The sequence below is a fragment of the Nycticebus coucang genome, chromosome 11 (assembly GCF_027406575.1).
Source record: "Nycticebus coucang isolate mNycCou1 chromosome 11, mNycCou1.pri, whole genome shotgun sequence".
Taxonomy (NCBI): Eukaryota; Metazoa; Chordata; class Mammalia; order Primates; family Lorisidae; genus Nycticebus; species Nycticebus coucang.
The window spans coordinates 112,534,966-112,561,563 of NC_069790.1; the positions used below are offsets into that span (position 1 = coordinate 112,534,966).

At 38.5% G+C, this 26,598-nt stretch overlaps 1 protein-coding gene and 1 long non-coding RNA gene across 11 annotated transcripts in view; one reads left to right on the top strand and one right to left on the bottom strand.

Annotated features, from left to right (window-relative positions):
• The window catches only part of WEE2 (WEE2 oocyte meiosis inhibiting kinase), a 37,520-nt gene extending 12,177 nt beyond the window's left edge, over positions 1–25,343 (top strand). For 3 of the 8 annotated variants that reach the window (XM_053608521.1, XM_053608522.1, XM_053608519.1), the window contains 13 exons: positions 326–3,046; positions 3,493–3,932; positions 8,891–9,087; positions 10,848–10,899; positions 13,942–14,114; positions 15,200–15,321; positions 17,936–18,082; positions 18,977–19,084; positions 19,276–19,361; positions 20,401–20,571; positions 22,185–22,327; positions 23,970–24,097; positions 24,397–25,343. In XM_053608521.1, the coding sequence (XP_053464496.1) occupies positions 3,540–3,932; positions 8,891–9,087; positions 10,848–10,899; positions 13,942–14,114; positions 15,200–15,321; positions 17,936–18,082; positions 18,977–19,084; positions 19,276–19,361; positions 20,401–20,571; positions 22,185–22,327; positions 23,970–24,097; positions 24,397–24,413 (1,737 nt within the window). In that variant the 5' untranslated portion in view covers positions 326–3,046; positions 3,493–3,539 and the 3' untranslated portion in view covers positions 24,414–25,343. The remainder of the gene's footprint in view (positions 1–325; positions 3,047–3,492; positions 3,933–8,890; positions 9,088–10,847; positions 10,900–13,941; positions 14,115–15,199; positions 15,322–17,935; positions 18,083–18,976; positions 19,085–19,275; positions 19,362–20,400; positions 20,572–22,184; positions 22,328–23,969; positions 24,098–24,396) is intronic. The other 5 variants (XM_053608525.1, XM_053608524.1, XM_053608526.1 and 2 more) reach the window with 3 other exon arrangements.
• The window catches only part of LOC128598198 (uncharacterized), a 39,955-nt gene that overhangs the window by 7,846 nt on the left and 5,511 nt on the right, over positions 1–26,598 (bottom strand). For 2 of the 3 annotated variants that reach the window (XR_008383596.1, XR_008383598.1), the window contains exons 2-3: positions 18,956–19,060; positions 3,096–3,531 (exon numbers count right to left, since the gene is read on the bottom strand). This is a non-coding gene — a long non-coding RNA (uncharacterized LOC128598198). Of the gene's footprint in view, positions 1–3,095; positions 3,532–18,955; positions 19,061–26,598 lie in introns of those variants that run through there. The other variant, XR_008383597.1, reaches the window with a different exon arrangement.

Below are 26,598 nucleotides of genomic sequence, written 5' to 3' on the forward strand. Positions count from 1 at the left end.
TTTTGTTATTCTTTCTTTGAATAAACTTTCTACCCCAATCTCTCTTTCTACCTCCTCTAATTTAAGGCCTATAACTCTTATATTTCCCCTGTTGAAGCTATTTCCTAGATCTGGTAGACATACTTCATTCTTATTTCTTTTTTTTTTCCCTTCTGTGTATTTTCAAATAGTCTGTCTCAAAGCTCACAAAGTCCTTCTTCTGCTTGGTCAACTCAGCTGTTGAGACTCTGATGCATTTCTCAGTTTGTCAACTGAATTCTTAAGCTCTAGAATCTCTGCATGATTTTTTAAAAATTTCAGTCTTTTTGTTAAATTTCTCTACTAGGCTTCTGGATTCCTTCCCCATGTTGTCCTGAGTTCACTGAACTTCTTCAGGACAGCTATTTTGAATTCCTTTTCTGCAAGGTCAATTATCTCCATCACTCCAGGATTGGCCATTGGTACCCTTGGTTGGTTTGGTGAGGTCATGTCTTCCTGGATGTTCCTGATGCTTGTGGATGTTCACCGATGTCTGGGAATTGAAGAGCTAAGTATTTATTTTAATCTTCACAGTCTGGGCTTGTTTGAACCCATCCTTCTTGAGAAGGCTTTTTAAGCCTTCCAAAAGAATTGAGTGTTGTGATCCAGGCATTTGGTCACCACAGCTATGTTAGTACTGAGGATGCCCCAAGACCAGTAATGACTCTTATAGACGCCTGGTAATACCACCTTCGTGGACTTGGATGAGATAGGGGCTAATTCTTGGGATTACTAGGCAAAATCTCTCACCTTATTCCCTCATTCTCTGTGCTGGGCTACTGGAGTTGGGGGAGGAGTGATGTGGGCAGTCTCTCATGGTCATACCTGAAGCTAGCTCGGTCTCACCCAAAGCCCATGGTCACTGCCTGGCTATATCTAACATCTATTCAAAACCCAAAGGGTCTTTAGTTAGCAGGTGGTGAATTTTGCCAGGACTTATTCCTTCCTTTCAAGGCATCATGTTTCCTTCTGGCCCAGGGTAGATCCAGAAATGCCATCCAGGAACTAAGGCTTGGACTGAGGGGCTTTGGGATTCTGCTTGGTACTTTATTTTGTTGTGGCTTGGCTGGAACTCAGCTTGCAAAATGAAGTCCTCTGAGCTCTTCTATTTCCTTTCCTTAAGTGGAAGAAGACTCTCCCTGAGCCATGCTACCTGTAGTTGGGGGAGGGGTGACACACTGCCTTGGCTGCAGCTGCTAGTGTCTAACTAGGTCATGTCCACCCCAGGTCCATGGGCTCCCAGCCAGCCACAGGAATTGCTCAAGAACTGCAGCCTTTGTGTCCCTGACTACCTTAATAATTTAGCCCAAGCTCCATGCTACTTATTGTCAGCTGGTAGTGTGGCTAGCCAGAACTCAGGTTTTAGGATGGAAGATTTCCTTCTAGCTGGACAGGTCTAAATGCTCCCTCCATGGGTACTGGTAGAATTCTGCCCTGTGCTGTGTTCCCCTGTGCCAGGGTGGCTATGAATTTCCATGAAAAACCCCACAGTTCCTTTGCTTAGAGGTGAGAGGTGGCATAGACAATGAAAGATTGTTGTTTCTTCCCTCTTCAGTGCCTCTTCCCTTGATGTAATGTTACGTCCAGGTAGTATAATAGCTCACCTGAGTTTTGGTTCTTCTGAAGGTGCTTGCTGGCTTGGATATCTGTTGAATTTGGTGTTCATGTGGAGGAATGAGCACTAGAGGTTTCTATTTGGCCCTCTTTCTCCACCTCATTTTCCCTTTTTATGGACTGCATCTCACATGATGTCAGTGGGGTTTTTCTTTTTTATTTGATATAACTATCCATTGTGTAATAATTGTCACAAATTGATGCATCCATGCCCATCCATGCTGTTCATTATATCCCCAGAACTTATTCATCATATAACTGAGCCTTTGTACCCTTTGACCAACATTTCCCCATTTCTTCCACCCTTCCAGACCCTGGTCATCACCATTCTACTCTCTGTTTCCATCAGTTCACATTTTCTAGATTCCACATATACATGACATCACATAGGATTTATCTTTCTGTGCCTGGCTTATCTCACTTAATAATGTTCTCCAGTTTCATCCATATTGTCACAAATGGTAGCATTTCTTTTTTTCTGGCTGAATAATACTCCATTGTGTGTGTGTGTGTGTGTGTGTGTGTGTACCACAGTTTTTCCCTCCGTTCAGCCACTGATGGTCACTTAGCTTGATTCCATATGTTGGCTATTGTGAATATTGCTGCAATGAACATGGGGATGCAAGTATCTTTTTAAAATAAGGATTTTATTGCCTTTGGCTGTATACCCAGAAGAGGGATTGTTGGTCATATGATAGTTCAGTTTTTCTCCAAAAAAATGTTTTTTCCAATGTTTTGAATACATTGGATACTTGCTTCTCCATTCTTGTGATAGTTTACCAAGAAGAATGTGTTCTAACTCCATCCAGGTCAATACAAAAGATGTAAAGTTTCCACCTTTTATAGCAGAATAGTATTCCATGGTATACATATACCACAGCTTGTTAATCCATTCCTGGGTTGGTGGGCATTTAGGGGCACAATGGTAGGGTGTATGGCACACATCTTGAGGGTGGGACAACATTATAAGAGGGACGCTACCTAACAAGTTCAACCATTGAAACCTATTTCCCTGTACCCTGAAATTAAACTGAAATAAAGAGAAAAAAATTTTTTTATCCTTCCCATTGGGGCTTCTCTGAGAAAGAAATTAAGTAATGTATATTAAAGCTAACTAAACAGTAAGAAAAACAAGCTTTTTTCAGAATAAGGTATTTTTGCCAAAATCATTTACTATAAAGTGACTGCTTTTATATGTCTGCTTCTATATGTTGCTGATTGTTCTAGTCTTTCTTTTGTCAGTTTAAAATTTTGTTCCATTCTCTAGAAGCTGTAACTGCTAATAGCTGGGAGAGGGAGGATGCCGGAATCGGGGCAGGTGTATTTGGCAAAGATCTAAGGTGTGTCTCCATCAGGGACATGAACTCCAGCCAAGATATGTTATAGTCTGTCTGGGGATCATTATGATAACCAGGTGATGCTAAATTCTAATTACCTGCCGTTAGCCACTCGGTGGGTGGGGAAGAGAAGGTAGAAGCAGGTGATATTTATAAATGGCAGGTCTAAAAGACTGAAAATAATTTCTTTACAATAATGAGCTTGTTCCCAAATTGGCTAATAGGTATATTTTCAAAGTTATGCTAAATTAAAAAAAAAATACAACTTTTTTAACTAGTATTCTATAACACATGGGTTCAGGGACACTCTGCAGGGTATCCAGAAAAGTTCTACACATAAATTGAATATAACTGCTCAGAGAGTTACTGGAGCTTTCTTTAATCAGAATGGGAATATGGACAAGCTGAGGTCTGTCCGTGGTACTTAAGGGAGAACACGCTGAGTCTTGTAGTTAGTTTACAGAGGGAAAGCCAGGCTGGGACTGTGAGGCTTGCTAGGTTAAATTCTTTTCTCCTCCTGTAGATTCATAGTGCTTCCTTCTGATAGAACGTCTTGCCTCTGCTGCTGAGATGGATGACAAAGATAATAACAAAGAACTGAATCAGAAATTAAACTTTTCCTGTGGTGAGGAAGAGACTGAGAGAGAAGAGCAGAAGACAACACCAGAGAGCAGGGAGGCCCAGAACCAAAGCCTGAGGAAGGATAAAGCTCAGTACTCGGAGGCAATGCTCTCGCCACCCAGGACTCCCTGTAGTAACATACGTAAACTTGCAACGTTCTCACCGTCCAGGATTCCCTTTAGTAACATAGGTGAACTCGACGCATCTCAGGATAAAGACAAAGAAAGCCCAGATCACAGTTTGAGGACTTCAGTGTCCCTGCCTCTCAAATGTCCTGAGACACCCACGCAACTAGAGAAAAGGAGCACGCTGCTTCATGGTGACAGCCCCTCTACTCCCAAAGTAAGTAAGTTGTGGGGAAAGAGGGACCCAAGTCACCAAGCTCTGCTCCCCTTCCATTCAGCTGCTAGAGAAAAAGGACTCACGTGTATGTGATAGAATTAGCTCACAGGCTGTGTATGTCCTCAATTTTGTAGTTATTGGTGAAAAAGAACAAGAGTTTAACGTTACCAGAAAGCAGAAATAAATGTTTTGCCAGTTGTCGTCTTCAAACTATTGATGCCAGTTAACTATTTGCTATTGGCCACAAATAAACCTTGGGTAGACAAAAGTTCTTAGAGAATATTGGAACTGGAAGGCTCTAGAACCCCACCTGTACACTTTAAATATGAGAAGATCAAGGTCCCAAGAGATAAATATCTTATAGTTCAGCCAATGGCAGAGATAAGACTAGGAATCTGATCTTTTGGGTTTAGTCTGTCCTTTCCATTACGCCAACTGGCTCTATTTTTGTGTGATTATTTACTACTATTTCCTAATATAAGAATGTCCCCATTTACTGTTTAAACATATTCAAATCTCCTTGCTGCTGCTCTTGCTAAAGAAACTCCCCTGCCCTCCTTGTTCTAATGAAACACAGGCTGTTCTGTTATATGTGAGTAGAGAGGAATCTTGTTGACATTTTAAACTGAGGATGGCAAAGAAGGTCTCAAATAGGGAATAGTTGTCTTCTTTCTGCGATTGGTTTCCCATTACATCAATCATGTCACTAAAGCCAGGACTGGGGCAGGGGTACCCCTGGTAAACTCTGGTGCCAGAATGTTGCTTTCGGAGATTGGTATTATCTCTGCTTCCTGCAAGTTCAGCTTGAGGTACTGAAGATGATGTAATGCCATCTGTGATCCTGACTGCAGCACAGTCACTGCCAGGGGGTCTCTTCAGTACTTGCTGAGTTTGGCTGCCAAGTCTACTAGGAGATTCTAAGCTTCTTGTCTGAGCTGTAGACAAATTCATATGCTCAGTTGTCCAGCTGTGGGTCTTTCTATGGTCACAATACCAACCAATCTTCCATTTATTTTTAGAGGACCCAGTGTAGGTAAGAAGCATAATACAGTCTATTTCCTCAAAGAGCTTACAATCTAGCAGAGAGAGAGAGGAGTTTTGTCAATAGACACCATGGAGTAAGTGGTTCAAGAGTGGTCAGAGTTCTCTGGGAAGATTCTCAGTGGAGTGATAGGAAAGAAAGAGTAGTGAAGGAAGCCTAAGAAGGACAATAAACACTGGTACAGTTTTGACATAAAGTGGAGAATATGGGTCTAAGAGTACACAGAAAAGGAAACATGACGTAATACATACACTCCATTTGATCACTAACAGCTTTACTGAACACCTTGATGTGTTACCAGCCCCTCTGCTGGTGAAACCAATTCACTGCCTCCAAAAAGTGCCCCCAACATGAATAAAGGTAAACAACTGAAACAATAATTGAAGTTCAGATAGTGTGTGGTAGAGGAAAGGTAGAACATGATGCATTTTGCCACATTTCTTTGATTCTTAAGAAATTAGGAATTAGGCTCCGTGCCTGTAGTTCAGTGAGTAGGGCACCAGCCGCATACACCAAGGCTGGTGGGTTGGAATCTGGCCTGGGCCTGCTAAACTGACAACTACAACCAAAAAACAGCTGGGTATTGTGGTGGGCACCTGTAGTCCCGGCTAGTTGGGAGGCTGAGGCAAGAGAATCACTTAAGCCCAAGAGATTGAGATTGCTGTGAGCTCTGACATAACAGCACTCTATAGAGAGCAACGTAGTCTGCTGTCTCAAAAAAAAAAAAAAATGAAAAATTAGAAACTAAATTTCAAAATGTAAGAAGACTTTCCAAAGAAAACAAAGTTTGAGAGAGGCTTTAAATGGTGATTTGGAGTTATCCAGGTAAAGAAGAGGGGAATGGAAGCTCCAGAAGAAGGGAAAAGCGTCCACCAGGTTACGGAGGGGCAAGAGCCGTTTACGCTTGGGAAGCTGCATGTTATTCGGCATGACCGGGTCTGTATATGAGAATGTGCAGGAGATGTGGCCAGCGCAGGCAGGTAGAAGCCAGATCAAGATTTTTATGCTGAAAGTATTGAGAAAGCTGTTAAATGGTTTTGGGCGGGGGCATTTTTGAAAAATGATCTTCATATATAGGGTGGAATGGATCAAGAGAGAGCCTAGAGGCAGAGCATTATTCACAGTACTTCTGTTGAGAATGGAGAAGGGCCTGAACTAGGGCAGCAGTGAACAGGGGAACACGGAGAGATGTTTAGGGTCTGGTAACTGATTTGATGGAGGGGATGGACTGAAAGGAATCTGGGATGACTGTGAGGTCGCCTGCTTGACTGACATAGCTGTTGGTACCTTGAATCCATATAGGTGACACCTGAAAATGTGGTATAAATAGATGGATAAATGGGTTTGGGGCACAGGAAAACCACCAAAGCTGAAGATTTGTATTTAGATATTTACTATTAGTACGTAGTATTTCTATTTAGGAAGCTGTCAAAGGCATGGGTGGGAATAAGGTCCCATGGCCTGAGTGCCAGAGTTAAGAAAAGTGGCCAAGTTAGAAATCCCGGATAATGCCAAGATTTAAGGGACATGCAGAGAACAGGGCTTGGGAGGAAAACTGGAGACATAACTGAGAAAGTACATACTTCATGAAAATGTAGTATGGGTCAGGATCAGAGGAGAGGCAAGGCTGATGATGGTTGTTACGCTGAAGACAAGGATAATAGGAAAGAAAGTGTGGCTTAGTTCAGCCTGACCAAAGAACAGTACCAGAAATTATGAGTAATAGATTTCGGTTCACTGAAAGGCTTCCTGGCAGAATTTTCTAGATAGAAGAGCATCTTTAGGCAGTAGTAAGAGCCCACTGGCTAAATGCACTGAGCACTAGTTGATGACCACTTGGTTGGAATATTGCAGAAGGGATTCATGCATCAAGGAACAAATTGTATCAATTGAGCCTTTAAGTTCTCCCTAATTCCAAGACACTGAACTTGTGTCTTTGTGGGAAGGTTTCCTTTTCAGACGTCAAGGAACTGTCTTCCAAATTTTCCTTATCTCTTTTAATCACCTTTCTAGGGCTGTTACTCGTGGAATTTTTTACACTTTTTCGAGCACATTTATACTCTGAACTGTATCATCTTTCCAGGAATTTCAATCTGCTTTACTTCTGAGCAGAACTTTCTTTCATATGTCTTATCTCAAACTATGATCTTTTAGAGTTCAAAAAGATTACTCAATTGTACCATTCCAACAATAATGTCCATATTAACATAATTAACATCCTTCCCAACATCATAAGCGGAGCTCATGGATTCTGTTGGCTGTCTTATTTCCTCACTAGAAATTCAGACATTGTCTGGTAGGAATACTTCCCCTTATTTCCATCTGAACATTTTCTAGACCCCTTATATGTGTATTTTGCTTGAAGTGTGGCAACCAGGGCTACGTGCAGCATTCCAAGTGCAGACGCCCACTCTCTCATATGTGTCTTACTTGCCATATGATAATCAGCATTAAATTCTCAGAGGGATTTGCTATAATTCTGAGTTCATGCCTAATCACATTAATAACTGATAAATACCATTATATATTTTGCTTATTTTGAACCAATGTTTAGTCTTTATGATAAATTCAAAGAAAAATTTTGAGTTTGTCAGTGAGGAATTTGACCATAGCCCTGGATTGTTCACCTTAGGATATCCAGGATGTATGTAAAACCCTGACTTTGGCAATGACATTTTTTCTTCACTTAAAAATAGACTCACATTCTTCAAAGAATCCCACTGTAGTCTGGTTTCTGCTTCTATACAGAAAAGTCATGAGCAGAGACTATCAGAACAGTGCAATGAGTATACTGTGAGGTTCCAGTAGGGCCCTCCAGGGAGGCTAATGTACTCCCCAATCTGTAACACAGGTATTCCTCTGGCCCTCGACACTTGGGCCATAATGGCATTCTGCAGGCTCAGGATTCTTTGGCTTTGGCCTTAGGTTTAGTTCTGATTAGGTTTAGGTCAGGTGTCCTAATCAAGGTGTCCTCATTCTGTACCCCACTTGAGTGGTAGTCCTGTACATTTGTTTAATTGTTGGTAGCTGATTATAACCTCTGCAGAGCTGTGAATTATAAGGGCTTATTTTAGAGTACTATTTTTTTAATTTCTTTACCCCACTTCATGGAGCTCTTCTCCTTTATTACGATATTTTAAATGAAATAAAAACTTTTTTTATGTTCAGATAGTCCATGAAATCTCTCCCTTACAAAGTGATTATTTTTGAACTACTGAACTTCTGACTAATGGACTACATGTATTCCCTAAGAGCTGGAGTTTATCTCTGTACCACTTAATAGTGTATTTGCTACTTAGAAGGCACCAAACAAATATATGAATGAATAATTAGGGGGAAGTTAAAGTATAAACTGTGAGAACATAAGAGGCAGGTCTTCTATGTAGTCATTTTTATTTGTCTAAACCTAAATGTCTCATCTTTAAAAACTGGAGGTCAGGCTATTATTGGTAGATAGCTAGCTAGCAGAACTGGCCCAGGGAAAGGATTCCTGTGTTGATCTCATGAGTCAGGACATCTAGCATGTGTGCAACCTGCATGAGAACTGTATGAGGACTTTTTTGCTTGTCTGTGGCATCAGATATCATGAAAATTATGCACATACCTTTTTCTTTTTTTTTTTCTCATCAGCCTTTATTACTGTTTGTGTATTTAACGTGTGGCCTAAGACAACTCTTCTTTGAATGTGGTGTGGGAGTCAAAAGGTTTGACACTCCTAAGAGGTAGAGATTCTGCTTTTAGAAGAGGACCGGTTACAATGCAAGTAGTTTGCATTGAACCAGATAACTTCTGAGTCCTTTTTTAGCAATGACATTCAAATATTAACTAGCTAACTGACTCAGAACTTTTCCTTTTTTTTTTTTTTTTTTTTTTTGACTAACCACCTTCTGACTTGCCTTTTGTCATCCTCATTCAGAGCATGCTGAGCCAGTTGGCGATTTCTCCCACAGGGAAGCCTCCACCCAAAAGCTCTAAACATTTGAAGCTCACGCCTGTTCCCCTCGGGGATGAGATGGCTTCATTGTCTCTGGTCAATATTAATCCCTTCACCCCAGAGTCCTATCGAAAATTATTAATTCAATCCAGTGGCAAGAGGAAAATCCGAGGAGACCTGTAAGTATGCTGCTGCTTAGACTTTTGAGACCTTACCTTATAATCAAGGGGTAAGAGGGAAGAGTTAAAAGATTAACAAGAACTCTATCTGAATGAAATTGATACGTTTTCATATTATCCCTACCCTGCATGTCAATGTTGATTTTAACCTGCTTTGGCACAGAACATCTTTCCATTCTGATGTGTTAGACGTCTTCTCTCAAAAAAATCAGGACGGAGTAAACAATAGATCTCTGACTTTCATTAGGAAGTTAAATGGGCAATGAAATTTCATTCAAAGGGTCTCCTCTGGTTAACAGGCTAGCAGCTGGAGAAGGTATAGTTCACTGAGTATATAGCTGCTGTGAGTGTAGCTTGTGTGGTGAGGAAAGCTATAGAGCAAGGATTTGGACTTCTCTGTGGGTGATGAAAGATTGCTGAAGAGAAAAAGACAGTCTGTTGCTTCCAGTGGTGCTAAGTGAATGGAAAGCCAAACTGCACTATTCCACACAGGCCACTGAATGGTAAAAATCACCCAAGTAAGGACTGTGCATGTTACTCGAGGACATTTCTTTACTGTATCTCTTCAAGGCTTTCTTATAGACTGGAAGCACCTTTCAAATGGGGCAGTCATTTATGTTCATGTGTACTCCATAAAATAAATGGGCTACTAACAATCTAAACTGCAGAGCATTGACTGTGTTGTGTTGTTTCTTTGGTTAATACGGTCATTGATTCCAATCTTGTGGCCAGAATAGATTTTCTCAACAATGTCTCCTGAATCTTACTTAAGTAAACGGGACTTGAGCACAAGTACACCTGCCCACTTTGGTTACCAAGAATGCTGTTGGTTTTAGCTCTTCAGGAGTCTTTGTAAACCATTGGACTCTCACTGAAGCCAGGTCCCCCAAAACCATCCCCCAAAACACTAATTTGAATTCTTGGCAGCAAAAGTGGTGGCACTTTAGTAAACATGAGTTAGTAGTTCTGAGAGGGTATTTTCCCCCCCTACCGTGGTGGTATTTTATAAAGTATTAGGATGTCATATTTAAATTTAAATTTAAATTTATGAATGTAGTGCCCTCTGTTTGCCATTTTTACCTTGTTCTTCTCCAAAAGAAAAATCTATTGCTGGCTGAAATCTTGCTTAAGGATCCAGAATGTAATTACTCATGCCAAAGAGAATGTTTGTCAGTGACTCAAACTTACTGAAAAGTAACTGAAAATATCTTAGCCAGTGTTAGAGCTGATTCTGCTCTACTTATAGTCTTCCTGTGAACCTAATATGAAGCCAAATTCTAGGGTGGGGGGTACTGGGACAGTGTGGTGTGGCAGTGAAAAGCAAATGCCTTGGCACAGACCTGTCTCCAAGTCCAGTTCTTCTACTTGGTTAATTGTATGGCCTAGGGTTATTTATCCTCTTTATGCCTTGGTTTCCTGATTTGAGGAACAATTTCACTATGTTCTGTGCTTCCTTGCCTCCAGCTCTTAGCACATGGCATTCTACTTGCCTAAACCCTCTTTCCCTTAGCTAGGTTCGACGCATTCTCAGAGTGTTAGCTCTTCTTTTCTGGGAAAGCTTTTTACTCTTGAAATAATTAGTTGGGTGCTGTCCACGGTACCCCCAAGACCTTGTATTAAAATTTGCTGGGTATCCCTGCCTTCAGACATAAATGGGAAAAAAGGAAGAAACTGTCTTATTTACTTTTATGACCCCAGAACCTAGCATAGTACTGGGCTCAAGTGTTAGGCATATGCTGATACAACTTTTTTTTCTTAAGTGAGGAAGCTGGTCCAGAGGAAGGCAAGGCTGAACAGGGGCTGCCTGCCAAGGTGAGCATGGTTCTTTGGTCCAGTTGTCACAACACAGGCATTTTATCTTATTTTCTCCCTCCTTGTCCTCCCTCCCTCCCCTGCCCCTCTTCCATTTCCCCCCTTCCTCTCTCCCGCTCTGCTCCATATTCTCTCTCTCCTATATATACATATGTGTGTGTATGTATGTATGTATAGCTTTACAAATGTACACTGTAGCTGAATTTATCTGGATTCAAGTCAGGGTCTATATTCTTAGCTAACTGGTAATTTGCCAGGCAGTGTCTGATATGTATATTGCAGGATCATTACCTTAGAGTATTTTTAAATTAAAGATTTCTGCTTCTATTTTTGGCTGGAGAAAAATTCTATACTCCTGGAGTAGAGTAGTGAAAGGAAAATAAAGGTATTTTTGGTTTCAAAATGGAAAAATGGAATTTAAAAATGGTATAGAGCCAAAGATTTATATGTAAAACTTTAACTTTCAAGTATGCCAGTATTTATTGATTTTAATAATGTTCACCATCTTTGATCTATTATCTCTCATTTGATAATCTAAGAAAAATACTGTAAATATTATCTCCAGAGATGTGTATTATAATAAAAATTTTAGGGTGGCACCTGTGGCTCAGTGAGTAGGGTGCCGGCCCCATATACCAAGGGTGGTGGGTTCAAACCCAGCCCTGGCCAAACTCCAAAAAAATAGTCAGGCATTATGGTGGGCGCCTGTAGTCCCAGCTACTCGGGAGGCTGAGGCAAGAGAATTGCCTAAGCCCAGGAGTTGGAGGTTGCTGTGAGCAGTGTGATGCCATGGCACTCTACCGAGGGTGATAAAGTGAGACTCTGTCTCTACAAAAAAATTAAAAAAATAAAATTTTAAAGGAAGCTAAATGCCTAATAAGGCTAAGTTAATTATAGTTTCAGATCAGTGGAATATTAAATTATCATTAAGATGTTTAAAATATCATGAAAACATGCTTATATTGAATGTTTAGTGCAAAGACTCAAAATTTTGTATGCTGAATGATCACAACTGTGTATTACACAGTAATCACAGAGATGATTAATGAGATGGAGCTATAGCCACTGTTACTTCAATGTCTTTGAATGGTGGAAACTTAATGTTTTTTCCTTCAAATTTTGAAAGTTTTCTAAAGCAGGTTTTATTTTACTTGCATAGATTTACTGATATGTTAAAATATTAACACTTGGCTATTGTAAACATCACAGGGAAGAAGTCCACTGGGGAAGGCTTTCTTTCGTATGCAAATATTACTGACTTAACACTTTCACTGTTTACCTTTGGATTTTATTCCTCGCTTATTTAATAGCTCATCCCTTGGTTTCAGATAGGAATGCCAAGGATATTTATTGAATATTCAATATGTGAAAAGCCTTATACTTAGTTAGACCCTTTAATGAAAAAAATTTAAATGAAGGTTACTGCCCAAGAAGAGCTAAGACCCTTGAAATATCAAAGTGATCTATACACAAGTGTAAAGCTATAAGATGAATGTGTTTGTAGGTATATGTGCATATACATAAGTGTAATGTGTGCATATATACACATTTCAGATAAAAATACTTATTGTAGGAAGTCAGACTTGAGTAGAAGAGATGATATATCAAGATAATTCTAGGTGAAGAAAACCACTTCTAAGAAACAGAAGAATGCGTTCATGTATAAGAAGGGTAGGGTAAGGTGTGGACTTGCCACAGAGTATGTGGCTGGCATACTGGTTTCTTTACTATCTGGGAGGACAGAGGTAAGGTGGTGAGTGTGCATGTGGTAGAAGGCGTCGAGGTCTCTTATCAGAAGCTTGAATTTCTTATGGAAATCAATTAGGTGTCTCTAATCCTATGGGTATTATTTTGCAAAAATAACTCTTACTATTAAAGGAATTGGAGAGAGGGTTGGTAGCTGTAGCAAATTCAGACATGGTTGAAACAGAGCTTGAGACTGGCCAAGGGCAATGAAAAATATCTTACTTTGGAATAGAGTTTGGATTGGAATTAGATGTTGACAATATAGAGCTGGTAAGAATCAAGATTTTTCAAATTCCTAAGGTTAGAAGAAGAAAACTCTTCCTAATTAAGATATTGGGGAAAAATGGCTTTGGGAGAAAATTTGCTTGGATTTCGATTCATTAAAACTTATGAAGTTATGGGGGCAAGACATGATTGCAAGAGGGACTTTACCTAACAATTGCAATCAGTGTAACCTGGCTTATTGTACCCTCAATGAATCCCCAACAATAAAAAAAAAAAAAAACTTATGAAGATTTTGGTCATAATAGTTTACTGGTAATTTACTAGGAGCGTGGCATTATACTAAGATACACACACATATACGTACATGTACATACTACATAAAATATATATAATATAATGTATATTCTCACATATTATTTACAAGAACTCTGAAAGTATTGCTAAGATCTTCCTGCATCTTACAGATGGAAAACTGCTGAAGGAGTTGAATGATCTGATCCAGGTTATTCACTAGCTGGGCAAAGAGTGATGTTGCCGCTTGGCCAGTAGGGGGAGTGGTCACTAGATAATGAGCGCACATATTAAACTAATGAATTTCACAATTTTGTTCTCCAGACTAAAATTTTGGAGAAAAAATTGGAAAGCCGTTGTGTTTATTCAGCTTGAGATGGAAACATTAGCACCTAAATTTTGGCATGGTATAGAAGGGAGGTCTTCTTTCTAAAAAGAAAAAAAACATGTTCCCTCCTGCTCCCAGCCATTACAAGGGCAATAGTTCTGGGTGTGAGTAGTTATGTCCCCGTAGAAACATACAAACAATAGTATGAGCAGATAGAGAAAATTAATACTGAAAAATATGTAACAGAGATATCAGTATGGAGTTGTATGGAAGGTTACAAAGAACACAGAAGGTGCCAACAACTGGGGAGAATTTTGCTACCATAAATATTGACACAGAATTCATTACATTTGCCTCAAAAGTCTTTTTGAAAAAACTTAAGTTAGGAATGTAATATGGTTCAATTTTATTGCTCACAATAAAATAGTTTTGTTTTTTTTATAATATTTTAGAGATGTGTTCTACGAGAAACCAACATGGCTTCCCGCTATGAAAAAGAATTCTTGGAGGTAGAAAGAATTGGGGTTGGAGAATTTGGTACAGTCTACAAATGCATTAAGAGGCTGGATGGATGTGTTTATGCAATAAAGCGCTCTATGAAATCTTTTACAGAGTTATCAAATGAGTGAGTACTTTTGAAGTGTACTAGAAATATAACACAAACTTGGATTTGGAGAGCTGTTTCTTGTCAAAATACCTTAAGTAATAGCACTGATATCATTTGAAACATACCATTTGCTTGCTTTTTAAAAAATCAACCTCTCCATTGTATACTGTCCCATATTCATAACCCTTCTGAGTTTTCCAGATCAGTGATAAGTCATTTCTGAAATGATCAGGTTATATTTTTTGGATCTCTTGGCTTTTACTTTCTACTGATGGTTTTATGTCCTTTTAAAAATGAAGAGCTTTATGGAATAGTCTGATGTCTGTTCAGTTCATCAGAAATAGTACCAAGAAGGAAGTTAACTCAATGGTTTATCTTTTTTTATTAATAAATTCAGTAGTCAAGTTCCAGAGACTACATGCAAGGAAAAAGCATTCACCAAAGTTTCTATTTCATTCCCAGAACTGTTCCAAAATTCTTCCTTGATCACAAGGAAAACACACATTTTCAGATTTAGCCAGTGCTTGAACTGGGAAGGTATGATACTTGACCTTTGGAATCTACAATTTCAGGCTCAGAAATTCTTTGTTTTTATACAAAAATTCAGGAAATACTCTATTCTGCTTTCCTTGTGTTGGCCTTTCCTATTCCACAATGTCTCTCCCCAAGGCTGTCCCTGTGACTACATCATATTGGCTGAATTTAATATTGACTCTAATGACTTTCTAGGCTTCATAGAGAGTATCAAGGGCCCATCACAGTATCCAAAACCAAGCATATGGTGGCCTTCTTGTTAAGCCCATTAGGGTGTTTTGATTCTGATAAAATGAAATTAGGACCTGAACATGTCCGTTGCTGAGGCTTGGTAGAAGAGTGACCAAAGTTCTGGTCTTACTTAGCTCTACTACCAGTTTACTTTGGGCAACTTACTTTCTAGGACTTTCATCCTTTCCAATGTGTCCTACCAAGTAACTACAAAGATTAAATGACATAGTATGCAAGCAGTGAGCACTTGATAAATGTTTTACCATTGTTAATAAAATCTTTTAAAAATGTTTACATATATATTATTTTTTCCCCATCAATGCTTTTCTATCTCGTAGGAATTTGGCTTTGCATGAAGTTTATGCTCATGCAGTGCTTGGGCATCACCCCCACGTAGTGCGTTACTACTCCTCGTGGGCAGAAGATGACCACATGATCATTCAGAATGAATACTGCAATGGTAAGCTGCGGACTGATATCTGGAGAGGGTACAGAGAGGGAGATAAACTTTATTTCTAAGTCTTTGGATGTAAACTTTGCCATCTCCTCACAGTTTATGCTAAGTATAGCAGAGTTATACCTAAAAAGTCTGTAGTAACATTGTCTTACTGGGAAGCAGAGAGCTGGAGAAAATGAGTTGAAAAGAAGTTTCCAGGCTTGTATGTTGTATGTTTCTTTCAAAGCTGGTGTGTAGCTGATACATAGAAGCTGTCATTCTACTCACACTTAAAACTTACAGAGGAAACTCTCACCTTAGTGACCTAAATGGTAAATCATCCTGTTACCATTTACTAGGTATTCTGAAAGATACAAGCCATCGTCTCTATCCATTTTTGGGAAATGGGAGGTAAACCATACATTGATTTTGTGTACAGACAACTTTTGATTTTTTTTTTTTTTTTTTTTTTTTAAGAGTGGATTCCTGAGTTGGTGGGTTGTTAATGCTTCTTGTCGCTTCTTACTGTTGAGCTTCAGAGTTCTCATCAGAGTAAGGCCACGGAGCAAGGAGCTGGGACTGAAACTTGGTGGCTTCAAATATATTCTTCTGAGACTTCAGAACCATATATACGTAGTAAATGGTAACATTTTGCTGGGTTGCTTTAGGTCAGAAAAGAGTATCCTTTGGTTTAACATATTTCTAATCTTCGATCAAGGGGTCAATATAACAGCAATTATGTGTTTAGTGTTGGAAATTTTCATCAGAATGTTCAGTGGTAATATCAGAAAGTGCTACAATTTAAACAGAAGCTTGCGTTTATTTTAGGAGTAGCAATCCATATTCTGGCCATAATAATTGTTGATAACTATACCCCTCTCCCTCACTCACAACTAACTTTGAGGGATTATATTTTTTAATAGAACTATAGCTTACAACATGAGTTTCTTTAAGTAATATTTATAAATACCAGACGGCTCTTAGTGTGTATGTCCAGCCTAACTTTTGAGCACAGTGATTAGTGATAAGGCTTCATCATTATATAAATAAGCAAACAAGTAAATAATGTGAAATGCCAGAAATATAGAAAACGGTATGCATATCTTACAAAGTAATGATTTGGCATTTCTCTTTTCTTATAGACAGATTTCTGTGTAGCCTTACATGTGAACTCTGTAGTTTTTTTCCTCTTACAAGCTTTTTCCTTTTTTCTAATGTCTCTCTGGAGATGAATGGATCCTTTCCTTGTACTTATGATTGAGAGATTCAGCCTTTTCTTAATTATCTTCTCTCATAATTCCCTTTTATTACAACCTGAGATTCCCCGATTTCCCCCCTATTATCTTTATAAGGTTTTATTTGGACTACTTTTATTTTATTATTATTATTTTTTTTAGAGACAGAGTCTCACTTTGTCCCCCTTGGTAGAGTGCTATGGCATCACAGCTCACAGCAACCTCCAGCTGTTGGGTTTAGGTGATTCTTTTGCCTCAGCCTTCTGAGTAGCTGGGACTGCAGGTACCTGCCACAATGCCTGGCTATCTTTGTTGCAGTTTGGCCAAGGTGGAGTTTGAACCTGCCACCCTCGGTAAATGGGGCTGGCATCCTAGTCAGTGAACCACAGGCGCCTCCCTGGATTACTTTTAGCTACTAACAATTTATATGACTTTTATTTTAGCTCCTAGTATCAAAAGGTTCCATGGGGTGGGGGTAGAGGATGGAGGGGAGGAAAGCACAGAAGGAATAAAAGAATAATGCATTGGGATACTTTTAAGTAATGATTTCCTTAATAATTCGATTACTATCTCAGATCCTATTCTGATATATACTCAAAAGGTAGCGCTATGGGCTTTGTAACAGTAAGAGCTAGGGCTCTATAATTTGAAGAATTTTCCAACGAGTGCTAATTAATAAAGTGTTCAGAAGCATTCTAATACCTTAGAGTTAAGATCAGGTACTGTAGCTATACAAATTTATTTTTTTACTGATAACCTTGATAAGAGTCTATAGTTCATGTATAAATAACATAGCTCAAATAGGATTTAGGTATATAGAGAGCATTTATATTTTTCCTGGATCAGCAATTATTAAATGTTCTCACTTTATGATACATTTTAATGAAATTAGACTTAGAATCAGTTACATTAAAATTGCTGACAGATTGACACTGATGTGGAAATAATCATTGACACCAGGAGTAGCCATATGACTAGGCCTGATTGGCCTGGTTAATAACTAGGTAAACCTTTGAAAATGTTAGTTGACACATACTTGAATTAGTAGGGCCATATATTGAATGAGGCACTGGCATTTTCTTCTTTAAAGGCCTGGTAATTCTTCTTTTCAACATGTCTTGTTGAAAAGATATACTACTATATCTGTAGTATAGATAGGATCAGACATTATTATGCATTGTACTGACACCAGGCTAACCTGGACTTGCTAAACTCAAGTCATTTATGAGGAATCTATTGAATACAGTACTATGCCCTTTTATATAAGGGACTTGAGCATTCTGGAATGTATCTGTGGCAGAGAGGGGTGTTCTGGAACTAGTCCCCTGAGGATATAGAAGGCCAGCTGTATTTGTAAGACATCTTTCCTCTCATTCTGTGGGGTATTCTCTGTTCTTTCCCAGGTGGGAGCTTGCAAGCTGCTATATCTGAAAACACTAAGTCGGGTAATCATTTCCAAGAGCCAAAACTCAAGGATATCCTTCTACAGATTTCCCTCGGACTTAAGTACATCCACAATGCTGGCATGGTGCACATGGACATCAAACCCAGTCAGTATCATCTCTTCGGCTTTTCCTGCCATATTTTGTTGTTTCTATACTGACATTAAATTCTGTGCCTATGTGTCTATCAAGTGTCAAAGATAGTATTTGCTAGCAGAATCTTTCATTTGTTTCTCCTACAAAATTTAATCAGCTTTAACCATTTCCCCTTGGGTTCAAGGGGCAGAGAGGGAAAAAATACTCCTGCCCATATAGTGAGGCCAAGAAATGAAATTAAGTATTTAATTTACCACATAGGTAATGGACAGCATGTTGCCTACATCCTAATTGTATTTATGACTAGTGCTATGTTTTAATTCAGTATTGATTAATTCAGTATTGAAGTGAATGGCTTTATCATTCATTGGTGTGAAGCCCAAGGATAAGTTCTTGTTGTTTTGTGGTATTTATTTTGAGTCAAATCCTGGCTGTTATCCTGCCAACAGCCTCTTCAGATGATGGGGAACTGTGAGGTCTCTTTAACTTCAATATGTATCAGCAATCACTGGCTCTCGGAGGTGATGATTTCACATATAAAAAGAAATCTTAGTAGTCCTGCTATGTCCACATACAGCGGTGTTTTTCAAACTTTTTTATCTCACAGCACATTTGAACCTATAGTTAATCTTCCATGGCACACTTCAATTATATTGATTTTTAAAAAAGAGTAAAAAAAAATACTGTGGTTTGAACTTCTTTCAAAAATAATTTGATTAACCATCTTTAAAACTTCTCACGGCACACTTAAGATCCTCTCTCAGCACCCCAGTGTACCATGGCACACCGGCTGAAAATCACTAGCATGGAAGAAGAAAAGAGGGAAGCTGAAATGTCAAATATAGAAAAGAATGTTAGAGGTGAAAAAACTTTATGATTACTTACATCTATTCTGTATTTTCTCAGGTAACATCTTCATTTGCCACAGGATGCAAAGTGACTCCCTTGAAGTCTTAGATGAAGTTGAAAATGAAGCTGATTGGTTTCTCTCTGCCAATGTGATATATAAAATTGGTGAGTTTGCCACACCCCTACCAGCATAGTATTATCCTATAAAATTTATAATAATGATTCATCTATTCTAGTTTTAATAGTTTTCATGTTTTTTTAATTTATATTTGTTCCCTTTGCTCCTTCTGAAGGAAACAAGACAGATTTTTAAAAGCATATTTCTTCTTTCTGTTTGGTTTTTTATCTTTCTTTAGGTGACCTGGGTCATGTGACATCAATAAGCAAACCCAAAGTAGAAGAAGGAGACAGTCGCTTCCTGGCTTATGAGATTTTGCAAGAGGTATAGATTAGGAAAATTGAGGGTGTTGTATATAACCCATCAAATCTTTTGACTCTCAAATGAAGGTTCACCATGCAAAGCCAAGAAGTGTATATTTATAATTTAAACTTATATCTTTCCTATTCAGAATGAAGACCAAAGATAAACTTTTCGAAAAAAGTAGGAGAAAAGGTGGCTTTGTCAAGGATGAATCAACATTTATACTGTTCTATTTATTTTTTTATTAAATCATAGCTGTGTACATTAATGCAATCATGGGGCACCATACACTGGTTTTATATACCATTTGACATATTTTCATCACACTGCTTAACATAGCCTTCCTGGCATTTTCTTAGTTATTATGTTGAGACATGTACATTCTACATTTATATACTGTTCTTTCTAAAAGTCTTTTACTGCTTCTAATATTTCTTAGAATTCCTAACCTCATGCATTAACTATTTTTCTTTTTTTTTTTGCATTTTTTGGCTAGGGCTGGGTTTGAACCCGCCACCTCTGGTTTATGGGGTCAGCGCTCTACTCCTTTGAGCCACAGGTGCCGCCCATCATGCATTAACTATTAATATTAAGGCTTTTCCTCAAGTCCATTTTGGTCTAACGTATTTTTCATGTTGTTATCCTTCTGATAGCATCATCAGCTCTGGTCATTGAGATAACTGTTAGTCATTGCCCGTCCTCTACAATGTCTGCTGAGTCAAGCCTAGGAAGGATATAACTTTCCCCTGGGCAATAATCAGGAAAAAAAAACAAACCCCAAAACAAGCCTTTCTTTGACGTGATCAACCAATCTATGTACCAAGCCTCTTTGAGCCTGACAGAGCAAAATGGTGCTAAGATTCTGCCTTGGACTCTTGAGGGCACAGAGTGTTAATCAGGTACATTTGTGTTCAGTTTATCATCTCTAGAAATAAACTACTAACTGCAGTGAAGGTGACTTTGCCCATAGCGTCTGTTTAGAGCTCACAACCTCTCCTACCTCTTTCTAGATTCACTCCACTTGGCGTACTAACTGGCCTTCCTGTCTTCTCTCTTGAAGAATTATCAGCACCTTCCCAAAGCAGACATGTTTGCTTTGGGATTAACTATTGCAGTGGCTGCCGGAGCAGAGTCATTACCTGCCAATGGTCCTGCATGGCACTGTATCCGAGAGGGTAACTTTCCCACCATTCCTCAGGAGCTCTCAGAAGACTTTGACAGTCTGCTCAAGGTGCTGTCTCTTACTGATAAAAGATGAAATGTCTATTTTTAAAATGTGTGATGACAAGTACTTGGGGAAAAGGAAATGGAGACATCGGTAGTGTCATTAACAGAAAAAAAAAAAAAAAAGGAACTATTAGGAAGCCCAGGAAAGATAGAGGACGGATTGATGATGTAAGGAAACTTAGAAAATATCATAAAGCCTTTCACATTATAGTTCAAAAGTCCTGTTACACACAATTTTTCATTTGCCCTTCATAACAACCCAATAAAAAGGGTAGGTGTATCTTACTCTGTCGATGAGGAAACCGATACTCAGAGCAGCTCTTTGACTCCTGTACTCACAGATGTTAATTGGTTAACTCCAATATCAAAGCTGATCTTTTTGCTCCTACTTCAGTGTTTTAACTATTGTTAATGGTAACAGTGACATTACCAAAAGAATGAATTTCTACAGTACCTAAGAAGGTATAATCTACTTTATTGATAATTGACTACCAGCAATTATTTGAGCTATTATAAAAAAGGTAAAATGCCAATCCATAAACTACTTTACTTGCTTACTGATATCTGAGTATGTACTGGGACAAGAAAAGGATATTATGCTGAAAGAAATATAGAAAAAGCTTAGACTATCAAGCTTCAAATCATTTATGACTTCATGGCTTAGGGACAGGATTGCCTAGGATCACTAAAATAGCTTAGACATATCTACTCACTCAGAATTAGATTTGACTTCCATAGTTTACCTGGAATCTTCAAATACAGTTGTAAACCTATTGCTAAGTAAACTAGACTAAAAGGAGTCTTTCTGACTATTTTTGCTTTCCTGAAAGAGACAAACCCTTCCTCACAGTGGTCTTTTGTTCATGGTCTAACATCTATTTTTATGTGTAAACTGCTCTTAGATTTAGTTGATACTGACTATATAAATATGGGCCCTGTGCTAGGCAAAGCATATGTTAATTCATTTAAGTTTAACAATAGTCCCAGAAGGTAAATTTCATTACCCCAATTTTCAGGAAAGGGAAACAGAGCTTCAGTAAAGTTTACAAAGTAAATGGCGGAGTTGGCTCCCAACTTGGTCCTCAAACACAGTTCAATATTTTCCTCATTATATGACACTGTTAATTGTTGTACAAAATTTGGTACTTTCTACTCTAGGTTACAGAGATATTGTCTACCTTGAGATAAATGCTTTGGGAATACTGTCATGGTGGGTTATCTGGTGAAAAAGCAGCATGATGCAGTAGAAAGTAAGCTGAGCTAAGGTTAAGTACACAGGTTTTGGTCTTGGCCCTTCCAACAACTTTGCCAAATCACTTTTTATCTAGGGTCTCAGTTTTGCCTACTTTAAAATTAAGGCATGAGAGTAGCTAATCAGCCAGCCAGCTCTAAAACGTGACACTCAAAGACAAATCATGGGTGTGACAATTGGCACTACCAGACATAGACAGTCCTCCTGTCCAAGATGGAACAAGTCTTATTTCTTCCCTCTGCACAAAGGACAAGCAGGGTTTTAGAAAATTCACCAACAGAACCTAGATTGGAGTTGGCTTGAGTGGGAAGATTTTTCCCAATAGTGAAGCTTCTGTTTCCTTCCTTCTGGCCCTAACTCAACAGAGTATGATCCACCCTGATCCAAGAAAGAGACCTTCTGCAACAGCTCTGGCCAGAAATCGAGTTCTACGGCCCTCTCTGGGGAAAGCTGAGGAGCTCCAGCAGCAGCTGAATTTGGAAAAGTACAAGACAGCCACACTGGAAAGGTAGCTTTTAGATGATGGGAACAAGCAAGAAACCTACTGTGTACCGTGGTATAACTGGCCTCCTGTGTCTTCAACAAGGATTCAAGTTTATATATATTCATCATTATAATACATAGGTCCCTGCCCACAAAGAGACTGGAAGACAAAGGCCCTTCATAGCATAGGATCGGGAGGCTCTGTGAGTAGGTTGCTTGAGAGGGAAAATTCTGGTTAATGCAAAGGAAGCAAGAGTGAGGAATACAAGGAAATATAACTGGTAAAGAACCCTTAAGATTGAGTGACAGAAGGTATCTCAGTAACTGGTGATGATCACCTAATGTAAGACAATCATAGATAAAGTGGTAGAAACCTATTTAGAAACCCATTAAGTTTCAGGGGTAGGCAGACAAACTGTCCTGGTACATGATTAGAGGAAGAGGTATTTTTCCGAGCAAAGAAAGCAATCTGATCTTATTCATGTAGGTTTCTATTCATGCATGCATTTATATATTAATCCATTCTTTTATCAAATAAATGAGAATTACAGCAGAGCCTCCATAGTTGACTACTTCCCTATATCAACTACCCTGTTAATTGGACCTAATTTTTATAGACTGGACATGTACCACAAGAAGGCCTCGTTTCTTATGGTGACCACCTTTGTATGTTGACAGTTTGTCACAGTCCCTTGGGTGATCAACTTACAGAGGTTCAGCTGTATAATTAATTAGATGGTGTGCAGTTGGGAAAGAGGCCAGGTAATGTTTGAGCAGTGTTCTGAAGGCATTTTTAAGTGATTATTACATATACTATGAACTGTTAAATACAAAAGAAAAATAAAAATGGTCAAGGGCCTGAAATATGCTTAGATGTTTAACTTCTCTTGGATACACAGCCTGTCTTGGAAACATTAATCTGAAAAGTCCCAAAACTGATTGCCTGGTAATAAGCTGCAGAGACTCCCACCCTTTAGTCAGTAATTCTTCCTTAAAAGCTACTTAACATTTTTCTGCTCTAGCTTTGAATTCCATTGAAGTAAATTACAAAATACTGATACACATGATGTTCACAAGAATATAAGTACCTCTTAGAGTGTGGTTTGTATATTCTGTGAAGCCTGCTATAGAGGTACAAGTAACTGCCATGAGCAGTAGTGGGAACCCATAGCAGAGATGGGGCAGAAGTTAGCAAGCCTGTAATGTAACAGGCTAGATATTTTAAACTTTGTGGGACATACGTGCTCTGCTGTAATAACTCAAATCTGCTATTGTAGTATGAAAACAGCCACAGACAATATTATACATGAGTGACTGTGTTCCATTAAGACTTTATTTACAAATACAGGCCAGATTTGACTGAGAGGCTATGGTTTGTTGATGTCTGTACCTTACATATATATGTGTATGTATATATGTGTAGCCTGAAGAGATGTTCACTTAATTTTAATTATAAAGACCATTTATATTCCAATCAGTAGGGTCTGGGAAACTAAACTACCACAGGCTGACCATTTTTTAAGATTGTTATAGAATTGAATTTTCCATTCTAGTTAACAGGCTTGTTACTGTAAATATGAAAAAAAGAGAAATAGACTTAGGTTTTGATCGCAGGTATCTCTAACCGGGGATCAAGTAAGCATTTATCCCCCCGCCTTTCACCATAGGAAACTGAGAGAAGCCCAGCAGGCCCAGTCCCCCCAGGGAGCCCCTGAGGTTTCTGAGGCCCACGCAGGATCAGGAAGCAGGAAACTCCTGGTAGGAGGAAAGAGTGCAAAGTCTTCAAGCTTTACTTGTGAGTAATCTTCCCCTGAAGAACTCATTTCACACCAACAGACCTCTTACTGCAGAGCCTCCAGAAATAGATAATGCCCCAACCTTCCCTTAGAAAATAAAAAAATTAAGCAACTTGAATGCCCAAAGGTTTCAAAAGCTACTTCTAATTTAGAACTTAGTCAAGATCCTAAAGCTAATGATGCTTATATTAGCTATGGTCCTGAGTACAATAATAGGAAGTCGTTTCTTCTCCCTATTGTTATATTCCTACTACCACCTAACAACAATTTATTTACTTCTCATTTTTTTGATGAACAGTGGGACAGACAGCATGAGCCTCTGAACTGAAAGAAGAAAGGGAAACAGCCTTGTGGATTAAGAGGTTGCTCTTGCCAGCTGCCCTACCAAGACCCAAGGGACTCCAAGTGTATATAGAAAGGAGTGAAATTTGGTTTTGAGTTGAAGCTAACATCTTACAAGAAAATGTAGTTGGATTTAAACAGTGCTTCCTAGGTTTTATGATGCTATTCCTAAAAATATTCCCAGTCCCTTTGAGGAAGTGGTTCTCCTAATGTATATACACCCTTTGTGTGATACTGTATTTATTAAATAAATGACTTATGTGAACTAGGCAAAAGTAAACATGTATATAATGTGTCCATTTCTGAGCTGTCTACCTTTTAGAACAGAAATATTAGAGGCAGAGGAGTCAAGGAAAATTAACACGGCTATTATTCCTCAATCTGCCCTCATTCTCTCGTGGCTGTTTTGATATTCTGGGTCTCACCAATTTCTTTTGATTTTTATCAGAATGTGGCTTTGCTTCCTGCCATTTTATCATATTTTATCCAAATTCTTTTCCTGTATATATACATTTTTTAAAGGAACAGAATATTTTTTAATAAAGATTTTTATCTTGTCCAAAGCTGAATTATGGGTAAAGCACTCTTTATTATAGGTAGCCAACAAAGAATGAGAAATTTGTTGGAAAACATTTTATGAACAAATGGGTAAGAATTCAGTAGGTTAGTACTAATGCTTTAGGCCCAGCTTCAGAGATTGGAAGTTGTTAATGTTCAGGCTCTGCTATAAAATGTCAGTTATAAAGATATTTGATAAATAATATTCATGTCATCTTAATGAATGTAAACTATTAACAACTAATGGATCATTTTACTGCTTAATTTTATTTTCTCCTCATTTTTGAAAGCTAATTAAGTGTTTTTAATTGAATAAACCCTCATGCTATTCTTTGTTCTGGTTTGGAATGGCATTCTTTCCGTGAAATGGTGTTGTTCTTCCTATAGTCCACTGCCGCTTTTTACTAGTCTTTATTCAAGATTTAAAAATGGGGTTTGTTGATCTCTCCCCCCCATACACCTACCATAAACTGTGTCTTGCAGTATAGTGCAAGGTCAGTTATCGTTTGTGGTTTAGAAACAGGCAGATTATTAAGTATATACAAGGTATGAATCAGAATTCTTTAGTTATGCTTGTCTTCTCAGGCACTGACAACTATAATGATTTTGGTCTACAACTCCTTCCTACTGTGTACTTGGAGCCTAGCTTCACATCTGAATGGTCCTGATGCCAGATCATTTTTTTCCCCCCCCTCTTTCTCTGCTGGGCTCCACGGTAGCTAGAAGTCACAAAAATAGCATGCATCTGTACATTGAGTGTGAGAAAGACCAGGTCTTCACTGGACTCTGCAGTTCTCCCCTTCCATTTCAGTTAGACACTCTTTACCTAAGTTTTGTTTCTGCATAGACATCATGATATAACACAAACTAATTATCAAAGTTATTTCACTAGCATCACTGGGATAGCAACATATTTAAAAAGTTAAATACTTCAGAAAACAAATATTACTTCTCTAGATATTTCCTAAACACAAACACTGACATTAAGGTTCCAACAGATAATTTTGAGTCTTAGAGAAATACTATTGTGCTCTACTGGGCATATGTACCAATTTACAGAGGTCTTTATCTAAAGCAGTAGATAACTATTGAAAAGCAGATGTCAGGCTCGGTGCCTGTAGCTCAGTGTTTAGGGCACCGGCCACCTGCAACTGGGTTGGTGGGTTCGAACCCGGTTAAACGACAATAACAAAAAAAATAGCTGGGTGTTGTGGCAGACACCTGTAATCCCAGCTACTTGGGAGGCTGAGGCAAGAGAATCGCTTAAGAGTTTGAGGTTGCTGTGAGTTGTGATGCCATTGCACTCTATCCAGGGCAACATTAGTGAGACTCTGTCTCAAAAAAAAAAAAGCAGATGTCAGTCTTTCAGCCTGAACAGCTAAGCCTTTTTATCTCTAGATTAACCATAATTTCAATCTTGAATTACATAAAAATTGTCAAGTTGGTTTTCTAAAATTAAAAAGGCACAATAACTGAAATATTGCTGAAATTGCTGTTGATTTAATTTAAAATACTTGGTAGTAAAAATTTTGGTAGTAAGTGCTGTAATTTTCTGCCACTTATGAGGCTTTAGAAAAAGTTTCAAAGTAAAAACTAAGAT